Source organism: Cherax quadricarinatus, chromosome 77, assembly GCF_038502225.1.
Source record: "Cherax quadricarinatus isolate ZL_2023a chromosome 77, ASM3850222v1, whole genome shotgun sequence".
NCBI classification, from domain to species: domain Eukaryota; kingdom Metazoa; phylum Arthropoda; class Malacostraca; order Decapoda; family Parastacidae; genus Cherax; species Cherax quadricarinatus.
The window spans coordinates 4,611,222-4,623,581 of record NC_091368.1 but is presented as its reverse complement, the minus strand read 5'-3'; the positions used below and the strand labels follow the sequence as shown (position 1 = coordinate 4,623,581).

Genomic DNA, 12,360 nt, shown 5'->3' with positions numbered 1-12,360 from the left:
GGACACAGCAACACGGGGACACAGTTGGAAGCTGAAGACACAGATGAATCACAGGGATGTTAGGAAGTATTTCTTCAGCCACAGAGTAGTCAGTAAGTGGAATAGTTTGGGAAGCGATGTAGTGGAGGCAGGATCCGTACATAGCTTTAAGCAGAGGTACGATAAAGCTCATGGTTCAGGGAGAGTGACCTAGTAGCGACCAGTGAAGAGGCGGGGCCAGGAGCTTGGACTCGACCCCTGCAACCTCAACTAGGTGAGTACAACTAGGTGAGTACACACACAAACTGGTAAACAATTTGGTTTTCAGTCTGCACATCATATATATGAAATTTGTTTAAGAAATAGACGGGCAGACAGTATTTACCTTGATTAAGAAAGCTTTTAAAAGGATTTCCCCTGAAAGATTTATCAGGAAATCAAAAACTCTAGAAAGAATTAATAGCAAACTATATTAGTTTATGAGAGGAAAAAAATATCTGCATGGGAGGATGTGACAAGAGGGGCACCACAAGGGTCTGTACTTGCTACAATTTACATAGATTATTTACCAAGAGTAAAAAATGTGTGAATACGTTTTCAGTTGATGCAATAATCTTATAAAAAAATCTGATAAAGAAAATGACGGTAAATGTTTACAGAAGGATGTGGATACACAGAACACGGAGTGATAGATGGCTGAGGGAATTTGACGTAGACAAATGCCATGTAATGGAAATTGGAGAAAATGAAATCAAACCATATGAAGAAAGACTGTGATAATATACAGAAAGTATCAGAGAGAAATGGATCTAGGAGTACATAGGGAGTACATGGTAGTACATAGGGAGTACATGGTAGTACATAGGGAGTACATGGTAGTACATAGGGAGTACATGGTAGTACATAGGGAGTACATGGTAGTACATAGGGAGTACATGGTAGTACATAGGGAGTATATGGTAGTACATAGGGAGTATATGGTAGTACATAGGGAGTACATGGTAGTACATAGGGAGTACATGGTAGTACATAGGGAGTACATGGTAGTACATAGGGAGTATATGGTAGTACATAGGGAGTATATGGTAGTACATAGGGAGTACATGGTAGTACATAGGGAGTACATGGTAGTACATAGGGAGTACATGGTAGTACATAGGGAGTATATGGGTAGTACATAGGGAGTATATGGTAGTACATAGGAGTACATGGTAGTACATAGGGAGTACATGGTAGTACATAGGGAGTACATGGTAGTACATAGGGAGTATATGGTAGTACATAGGGAGTATATGGTAGTACATAGGGAGTACATGGTAGTACATAGGGAGTACATGGTAGTACATAGGGGAGTACATGGTAGTACATAGGGGAGTATATGGTAGTACATAGGGAGTAGGTAGTACATAGGGAGTACATGGTAGTACATAGGGGAGTACATGGTAGTACATAGGGAGTACATGGTAGTACATAGGGAGTATATGGTAGTACATAGGGAGTATATGGTAGTACATAGGGAGTATATGGTAGTACATAGGGAGTACATGGTAGTACATAGGGAGTACATGGTAGTACATAGGGAGTATATGGTAGTACATAGGGAGTATATGGTAGTACATAGGGAGTACATGGTAGTACATAGAGAGTACATGGTAGTACATAGGGAGTACATGGTAGTACATAGGGAGTATATGGTAGTACATAGGGAGTATATGGTAGTACATAGGGAGTATATGGTAGTACATAGGGAGTACATGGTAGTACATAGGGAGTATATGGTAGTACCTCGGGAGTACATGGTAGTACATAGGTAGTACATGGTAGTACATAGGGAGTACATGGTAGTACATAGGGAGTACATGGTAGTACATAGGGAGTATATGGTAGTACATAGGGAGTACATGGTAGTACATAGGGAGTATATGGTAGTACATAGGGAGTACATGGTAGTACATAGGGAGTACATGGTAGTACATAGGGAGTATATGGTAGTACATAGGGAGTATATGGTAGTACATAGGGAGTACATGGTAGTACATAGGGAGTATATGGTAGTACATAGGGAGTATATGGTAGTACATAGGGAGTATATGGTAGTACATAGGGAGTATATGGTAGTACATAGGGAGTACATGGTAGTACATAGGGAGTATATGGTAGTACATAGGGAGTATATGGTAGTACATAGGGAGTACATGGTAGTACATAGGGAGTATATGGTAGTACATAGGGAGTATATGGTAGTACATAGGGAGTATATGGTAGTACATAGGGAGTATATGGTAATACATAGGGAGTATATGGTAGTACATAGGGAGTATATGGTAGTACATAGGGAGTATATGGTAGTACATAGGGAGTATATGGTAGTACATAGGGAGTATATGGTAGTACATAGGGAGTATATGGTAGTACATAGGGAGTATATGGTAGTACATAGGGAGTATATGGTAGTACATAGGGAGTATATGGTAGTACATAGGGAGTATATGGTAGTACATAGGGAGTATATGGTAGTACATAGGGAGTACATGGTAGTACATAGGGAGTACATGGTAGTACATAGGGAGTACATGGTAGTACATAGGGAGTACATGGTAGTACATAGGGAGTACATGGTAGTACATAGGGAGTACATGGTAGTACATAGGGAGTACATGAAAGGGTCCTAAGAAGCAAGATCACCACGCATCTAGAAACCCATCAGTTACACAACCCAGGGCAACATGGGTTTAGAACAGGTCGCTCCTGTCTGTCTCAACTATTGGACCACTACGACAAGGTCCTAAATGCACTAGAAGACAAAAAGAATGCAGATGTAATATATACAGACTTTGCAAAAGCCTTCGACAAGTGTGACCATGGCGTAATAGCGCACAAAATGCGTGCTAAAGGAATAACAGGAAAAGTCGGTCGATGTATCTATAATTTCCTCACTAACAGAACACAGAGAGTAGTCGTCAACAGAGTAAAGTCCGAGGCAGCTACGGTGAAAAGCTCTGTTCCACAAGGCACAGTACTCGCTCCCATCTTGTTCCTCATCCTTATATCCGACATAGACAAGGATGTCAGCCACAGCACCGTGTCTTCCTTTGCAGATGACACCCGAATCTGCATGACAGTGTCTTCCATTGCAGACACTGCAAAGCTCCAGGCAGACATCAACCAAATCTTTCAGTGGGCTGCAGAAAACAATATGAAGTTCAACGATGAGAAATTTCAATTACTCAGATATGGTAAACATGAGGAAATTAAATCTTCATCAGAGTACAAAACAAATTCTGGCCACAAAAATAGAGCGAAACACCAACGTCAAAGACCTGGGAGTGATCATGTCGGAGGATCTCACCTTCAAGGACCATAACATTGTATCAATCGCATCTGCTAGAAAAATGACAGGATGGATAATGAGAACCTTCAAAACTAGGGAGGCCAAGCCCATGATGACACTCTTCAGGTCACTTGTTCTATCTAGGCTGGAATATTGCTGCACACTAACAGCACCTTTCAAGGCAGGTGAAATTGCCGACCTAGAAAATGTACAGAGAACTTTCACGGCGCGCATAAACGGAGATAAAACACCTAAATTATTGGGAGCGCTTGAGGTTCCTAAACCTGTATTCCTGGAACGCAGGAGGGAGAGATACATGATTATATACACCTGGAAAATCCTAGAGGGACTAGTACCGAACTTGCACACGAAAATCACCCACTACGAAAGCAAAAGACTTGGCAGACGATGCACCATCCCCCCAATGAAAAGCAGGGGTGTCACCTAGCACGTTAAGAGACCATACAATAAGTGTCAGGGGCTCGAGACTGTTCAACTGCCTCCCAGCACACATAAGGGGGATTACCAACAGACCCCTGGCAGTCTTCAAGCTGGCACTGGACAAGCACCTAAAGTCAGTTCCGGATCAGCCGGGCTGTGGCTCGTATGTTGGTTTGCGTGCAGCCAGCAGCAACAGCCTGGTTGATCAGGCTCTGATCCACCAGGAGGCCTGGTCTCAGACCGGGCCGCGGGGGCGTTGACCCCCGGAACTCTCTCCAGGTAAACTCCAGGTAAACATAGGGAGTATATGGTAGTACATAGGGAGTACATGGTAGTACATAGGGAGTACATGGTAGTACATAGGGAGTACATGGTAGTACATAGGGAGTATATGGTAGTACATAGGGAGTACATGGTAGTACATAGGGAGTACATGGTAGTACATAGGGAGTACATGGTAGTACATAGGGAGTACATGGTAGTACATAGGGAGTACATGGTAGTACATAGGGAGTACATGGTAGTACATAGGGAGTACATGGTAGTACATAGGGAGTACATGGTAGTACATAGGGAGTACATGGTAGTACATAGGGAGTACATGGTAGTACATAGGGAGTACATGGTAGTACATAGGGAGTACATGGTAGTACATAGGGAGTACATGGTAGTACATAGGGAGTACATGGTAGTACATATAATCGAAATTGTGATAAACTCACTACACTGACGAACCATATAAATAACTTTTTAATATACGAATGGTACGAATGGTGAAATATTAAGAAAGTTGTTAATAACTAATATTAGGACAACACTGTTATATGTAGATGTTGTGTGTTACCAACACCTGTACAAACACGTAGGTAAGTTAGGAAAAGCCCATAGATGACCTACCAATGGCTGTTAGAGTTGAACAACATGAACTATAATGAAAAACTCAAAACATTATAGTTAACCTTGTTGGCTGATAGCAGGATCAGAGGAGAAATGATAGCCATATATAACAGGAGACTTGATAGATACATGTAACAGGATATATGATAACTACATATAACAGAAGACATGATAGATACATATAACAGGAGACATGATAGATACATAAAAGATCTTGCTGGAAATTGAAAAATATTGTATAATGAACACAGTATTGAGCATTATACAACAGTGGTGAACACTGTATTGAACATGATACAACACTGATAAAAACTCTCTCTCTGTCTCTGTCTGTCTCTCTCTCTCTCTCTCTCTCTCTCTCTTTCTCTCTCTCTCTCTCTCTCTCTCTCTCTCTCTCTCTCTCTCTCTCTCTCTCTCTCTCTCTCTCTCTCTCTCTCTCTCTCTCTCTCTCTCTCTCTCTCTCTCTCTCTCTCTCTCTCTCACCTGTTTCTGTCGCTCGTAGTCAAGGGGACGGAGAAGTGACAGTCTCCCTGTACTCGGGTTAAGGGAGAATATACCAGCCTCGTTACCTTTCTTGATACTGAAGCTTACAGCCTCACCTGTACCAGGGAGAAAAGAAGAGAACTCATGGCAGTACATGGTAGTACATAGGGAGTACACGGTAGTACATAGGGAGTACATGGTAGTACACAGGGAGTACAAAGTAGAATACAGGGAGTATATAAGAAAGGGTGTATATACATATGTGAAGGGTGAGAATGCAAGGAACAGATAATTAAAAGGAGAGAGAGAGGGAGGCAAACAGAGAGAGAGAGATAAAGTAGAATGGGTAAGCAAGTGGATTTATGCAAGAGGTGCAACAGGAGGGTGTGAGCAAGGTGTGAGCACAAGAGTGTGAGAATGAGGGTGTGAGTAAGAGGGTATAAGAGAGTGTAAGCAAGGTGTGAGAAAGAGGGTGTGAGCAATATGTGAGTAAGAGGGTAAACGAAAGAGGGTGTGAGCAGTAAGGTGTGAGTAAGAGGGCATAAAAAAGAGGGTGTAAGCAGAAATATGTGAGTAAGAGGGTATAAGAAAGAGGGTGTTAGCAGGAAGGTGTGAGCAAAAGGAATGTAAGTAGCCAGAATTCAAAGTCTGATTCAACACTCTGCTCCCGCTAGCTGGTATCTCATTGATATTGACGTGAGTACTCAGAAAGAGAGACAGAGAGAAAGAGAGAGAGAGAGAGAGAGAGAGAGAGAGCACCTAAGAGTCTCAAGGAATAAAAAGAGCAAGAAACTCATTAAAACCCTTGGAGAATTGCTTCAATCTATCCCTCTCAACACGCAAAATTTAACTCACATTTATACTTCTTACCTCACATAACCTTAGCTGTTAACAACGCTTATACATACATACATACGTATATATATATATATATATATATATATATATATATATATATATATATATATATATATATATATATATATATATATATATATATATATATATATATATATTAGCAGTTTGGAGGGATATGTTGTGTATCTTTATATGTATATGCTTCTAAACTGTTGTATTCTGAGCACCTCTGCAAAAACAGTGATAATGTGTGAGTGTGGTGAAAGTGTTGAATGATGATGAAAGTATTTTCTTTTTGGGGATTTTCTTTCTTTTTTGGGTCACCCTGCCTCGGTGGGAGACGGCCGACTTGTTGAAAAAATATATATATCAATAACAACACTGTGCTAGCCAAGGATTTGAACCCATGTTGTACTGGTCTGCCTCATGGTAAGCGAGAACCACATGACGCTTTAAACCACAGGACCAGCCCTGAAGATCTAGAGCCCTGAAGATCTAGAGCCCTGAAGATCTAGAGCCCTGAAGATCTAGAGCCCTGAAGATCTAGAGCCCTGATGATATAGAGCCCTGATGATCTAGAGCCCTGAAGATCTAGAGCCCTGATGATCTAGAGCCCTGATGATCTAGAGCCCTGAAGATCTAGAGCCCTGATGATCTAGAGCCCTGATGATATAGAGCCCTGATGATCTAGAGCCCTGAAGATCTAGAGCCCTGATCATCTAGAGCCCTGATGCTATAGAGCCCTGATGATCTAGAGCCCTGAAGATCTAGAGCCCTGATCATCTAGAGCCTTGATCATCTAGAGCCCTGATCATCTAGAGCCCTGATCATCTAGAGCCCTGATTATTTAGAGCCCTGATCATCTAGAGCCCTGATGATCTAGAGCCCTGATCATCTAGAGCCCTGATCATCTAGAGCCCTGAAGATCTAGAGCCCTGATGATCTAGAGCCCTGATGATCTAGAGCCCTGATGATCTAGAGCCCTGATGATCTAGAGCCCTGATCATCTAGAGCCCTGATCATCTAGAGCCCTGATCATCTAGAGCCCTGATCATCTAGAGCCCTGATCATCTAGAGCCCTGATCATATAGAGCCCTGAAGATCTAGAGCCATGGTGATCTAGAGCCCTGAAGATCTAGAGCCCTGAAGATCTAGAGCCCTGATGATCTAGAGCCCTGATGATCTAGAGCCCTGATGATCTAGAGCCCTGAAGATCTAGAGCCCTGATGATCTAGAGCCCTGAAGATCTAGAGCCCTGAAGATCTAGAGCCCTGATGATCTAGAGCCCTGATGATCTAGAGCCCTGAAGATCTAGAGCCCTGATGATCTAGAGCCCTGAAGATCTAGAGCCCTGATCATCTAGAGCCCTGACCATCTAGAGCCCTGATGATCTAGAGCTCTGATGATCTAAAGCCCTGATGATCTAGAGCCCTGATGATCTAGAGCCCTGATGATCTAGAGTCCTGATGATCTAGAGCCCTGATGATCTAGAGCCCTGATGATCTAGAGCCCTGGTGATCTAGAACCCTGATGATCTACAGCCCTGAGGATCTAGAGCCCTGGTGATCTAGAGCCCTGATGATCTAGAGCCCTGATGATCTAGAGCCCTGGTGATCTAGAGACCTGATGATCTAGAGCCCTGATGATCTAGAGCCCTGATGATCTAGAGCCCTGATGATCTAGAGCCCTGATGATCTAGAGCCCTGATAATCTAGAGCCCTGATGATCTAGAGCCCTGGTGATCTAGAGCCCTGATGATCTAGAGAATTGGTGATCTAGAGCCCTTGTGATCTAGACCCCTGGTGATCTAGAGCCCTGATGATCTAGAGCCCTGGTGATCTAGAGCCCTGAGGATCTAGAGCCCTGGTGATCTAGAGCCCTGATGATCTACAGCCCTGATGATCTAGAGCCTTGATGATCTAGAGCCCTGATGGTCTAGAGCCCTGATGATCTAGAGCCCTGATGATCTAGAGCCCTGGTGATCTAGAGCCCTGAAGATCTAGAGCCCTGATCATCTAGAGCCCTGATGATATAGAGCCCTGATGATCTAGAGCCCTGAAGATCTAGAGCCCTGATCATCTAGAGCCTTGATCATCTAGAGCCCTGATCATCTAGAGCCCTGATCATCTAGACCCCTGATTATTTAGAGCCCTGATCATCTAGAGCCCTGATCATCTAGAGCCCTGATCATCTAGAGCCCTGATCATCTAGAGCCCTGAAGATCTAGAGCCCTGATGATCTAGAGCCCTGATGATCTAGAGCCCTGATGATCTAGAGACCTGATCATCTAGAGCCCTGATCATCTAGAGCCCTGATCATCTAGAGCCCTGATCATCTAGAGCCCTGATCATCTAGAGCCCTGATCATCTAGAGCCCTGAAGATCTAGAGCCCTGATGATCTAGAGCCCTGATGATCTAGAGCCCTGAAGATCTAGAGCCCTGATGATCTAGAGCCCTGATGATCTAGAGCCCTGAAGATCTAGAGCCCTGAAGATCTAGAGCCCTGATGATCTAGAGCCCTGATGATCTAGAGCCCTGAAGATCTAGAGCCCTGATGATCTAGAGCCCTGAAGATCTAGAGCCCTGATCATCTAGAGCCCTGATCATCTAGAGCCCTGATGATCTAGAGCTCTGATGATCTAAAGCCCTGATGATCTAGAGCCCTGATGATCTAGAGCCCTGATGATCTAGAGCCCTGATTATCTAGAGCCCTGATGATCTAGAGCCCTGGTGATCTAGAACCCTGATGATCTACAGCCCTGAGGATCTAGAGCCCTGGTGATCTAGAGCCCTGATGATCTAGAGCCCTGATGATCTAGAGCCCTGGTGATCTAGAGACCTGATGATCTAGAGCCCTGATGATCTAGAGCCCTGATGATCTAGAGCCCTGATGATCTAGAGCCCTGATGATCTAGAGCCCTGATAATCTAAAGCCCTGATGATCTAGAGCCCTGGTGATCTAGAGCCCTGATGATCTAGAGAATTGGTGATCTAGAGCCCTGGTGATCTAGACCCCTGGTGATCTAGAGCCCTGATGATCTAGAGCCCTGATGATCTACAGCCCTGAGGATCTAGAGCCCTGGTGATCTAGAGCCCTGATGATCTACAGCCCTGATGATCTAGAGCCTTGATGATCTAGAGCCCTGATGATCTAGAGCCCTGATGATCTAGAGCCCTGATGATCTAGAGCCCTGGTGATCTAAAGCCCTGGTGATCTAGAGCCCTGGTGATCTAGAGCCCTGGTGATATAGAGCCCTGGTGATATAGAGCCCTGGTGATCTAGAGCCCTGGTGATCTAGAGCCCTGGGGATCTAGAGCCCTGGGGATACAGAGCCCTGGTGATCTAGAGCCCTGGTGATCTAGAGCTCTGGTGATCTAGAGCCCTGGTGATATAGAGCCCTGGTGATCTAGAGCCCTGGTGATCTAGAGCCCTGGTGATCTAGAGCCCTGGTGATCTAGAGCCCTGGTGATATAGAGCCCTGGTGATATAGAGCCCTGGTGATCTAGAGCCCTGGTGATCTAGAGCCCTGGTGATATAGAGCCCTGGTGATCTAGAGCCCTGGTGATATAGAGCCCTGGTGATCTAGAGCCCTGGTGATATAGAGCCTTGGTGATCTAGAGCCCTGGTGATCTAGAGCCCTGGTGATATAGAGCCTTGGTGATCTAGAGCCCTGGTGATCTAGAGCCCTGGTGATCTAGAGCCCTGGTGATCTAGAGCCCTGGTGATCTAGAGCCCTGGTGATATAGAGCCCTGGTGATATAGAGCCCTGGTGATCTAGAGCCCTGGTGATCTAGAGCCCTGGTGATCTAGAGCCCTGATGATCTAGAGCCCTGGTGATCTACAGCCCTGGTGATCTACAGCCCTGGTGATCTAGAGCCCTGGTGATATGGAGCCCTGGTGATCTACAGCCCTGGTGATCTAGAGCCCTGGTGATATAGAGCCCTGGTGATCTAGAGCCCTGGTGATCTAGAGCCCTGGTGATCTAGAGCCCTGGTGATCTAGAGCCCTGGTGATCTTGAGCCCTGGTGATCTACAGCCCTGGTGATCTACAGCCCTGGTGATCTACAGCCCTGGTGATCTACAGCCCTGGTGATATAGAGCCCTGGTGATATAGAGCCCTGGTGATATAGAGCCCTGGTGATCTAGAGCCCTGGTGATCTAGAGCCCTGGTGATCTAGAGCCCTTGTGATATAGAGCCATGGTGATATAGAGCCCTGGTGATCTAGAGCCCTGGTGATCTAGAGCCCTTGTGATCTAGAGCCCTGGTGATCTAGAGCCCTGGTGATCTACAGCCCTGGTGATATAGAGCCCTGGTGATCTAGAGCCCTGGTTATCTAGAGCCCTGGTGATCTAGAGCCCTTATGATCTAGAGCCCTGGTGATCTAGAGCCCTGGTGATCTAGAGCCCTGGTGATCTAGAGCCCTGGTGATCTAAAGCCCTGGTGATCTAGAGCCCTGGTGATATAGAGCCCTGGTGATCTAGAGCCCTGGTGATATAGAGCCCTGGTGATATAGAGCCCTGGTGATATAGAGCCCTGGTGATCTAGAGCCCTGGTGATCTAGAGCCCTGGTGATATAGAGCCCTGGTGATAAAGAGCCCTGGTTATCTAGAGCCCTGGTGATCTAGAGCCCTGGTGATATAGAGCCCTGGTGATCTAGAGCCCTGGTGATATAGAGCCCTGGTGATATAGAGCCCTGGTGATATAGAGCACTGGTGATATAGAGCCCTGGTGATATAGAGCCCTGGTGATAGAGAGCCCTGGTGATATAGAGCCCTGGTGATATAGAGCCCTGGTGATATAGAGCCCTGGTGATATAGAGCCCTGGTGATATAGAGCCCTAGTGATATAGAGCCCTGGTGATATAGAGCCCTGGTGATATAGAGCCCTGGTGATATAGAGCTCTAGTGATATAGAGCCCTGGTGATATAGAGCCCTGGTGATATAGAGCCCTGGTGATATAGAGCCCTGGTGATATAGAGCCCTAGTGATATAGAGCCCTGGTGATCTAGAGCCCTGGTGATATAGAGCCCTGGTGATCTAGAGCCCTGGTGATATAGAGCCCTGGTGATCTAGAGCCCTGGTGATATAGAGCCCTGGTGATATAGAGCCCTGGTGATATAGAGCCCTGGTGATATAGAGCCCTAGTGATATAGAGCCCTGGTGATATAGAGCCCTGGTGATATAGAGCCCTGGTGATATAGAGCCCTGGTGATATAGAGCCCTGGTGATATAGAGCCCTGGTGATATAGAGCCCTGGTACTCTAGCACTTACATTGTTACTGGGGATACTTAAGAGATTTTATAAATCATTATTTACGTCATATTATTTATGCTTTTTGTAAATTAAAATCTGTAATCTGTGTAAATATGGACATATATTTTTCATAAATAAAAAAGTGTGTAATCTGCAGTCTAGATTTTTTTATAAATTTAAATTATATATATATATTTTAGCTTATTTTTAATTGACGTTGATGAGGCGATGGATCACTTTTGTCTCAAATTTATTCAAGCACTTGGCAGAATTCTTTGGAATATTGACTCAATTGATTTCGTGATGCAGTGGTACAGTGGTACCATGGTACAATGGTACAGTTTATGTGGCGTGCAGTGAGTATGTTACACTTTATTCGACGTCCTTCACTCAATCATTGGCACGACCTCTCGAAGAGCGAACTGGTCATTCAGAGTGTAGCAGTTCTGGGGCCCCTCCTGCTGTGTCTGTTGTCCAGTTCAACCCAACAATCAGGTGAAGGCCAATTCCCTCAGCCATGGTGACGGCACACCTGCCTGCCTGGCTGGGAGGCGGACACTCCCCTACTCTGGTCGAAACCACTCGTTGCTTTGAGTGGCTCTAGGTTCTATCTTATTATTATACTGCTAATTTAATATCTTAACCCTGTAAGTATAGCAGATAAATGATGAAGAAATACATGTTAAAAGAAGTCTACCTCTGCTGCGTTTGCTTTGACCTTGTCTTGCCCTGTCGATTACTGTATATACTTGGCAAAGGCTTTGGCAAAGTCTGCGTATACTGCAGCCACATTTTGTCTGCCTTCTATCGAATTTTAAAATCATATCGTAATGGTTAAGCAACTGTGAGAGGCAGGAGCGACTAACCCATGCTGCGCCGGGTTGTACAACTGTTTAGGTTCAATGGGATGAACAAAACAGACTTTGTATATGGTCAGGTGTTACGAGTCTTGAATTGCTATCAATGTTTGTAATAGTTTACGTCTGGTTACCCTGGATAATCTGGTTCATCTGGTTAACTACACGAGAATTCATCTCCCAGCCAAGGTGAGGGTTCTTAAATGCTTTCTAAAATCTGTATCGCTTACAAGATAGTGTTCTTCTGACATATGTGAA

At 44.8% G+C, this 12,360-nt stretch overlaps 1 protein-coding gene across 1 annotated transcript in view; it reads right to left on the bottom strand.

The window, feature by feature from the left end:
* The window catches only part of LOC128702011 (putative neural-cadherin 2), a 348,502-nt gene that overhangs the window by 144,331 nt on the left and 191,811 nt on the right, over positions 1-12,360 (bottom strand). Inside the window, exon 4 of the mRNA XM_070101448.1 lies at positions 5,132-5,247. Coding sequence (XP_069957549.1) covers positions 5,132-5,247 — 116 coding nt within the window. The remainder of the gene's footprint in view (positions 1-5,131; positions 5,248-12,360) is intronic.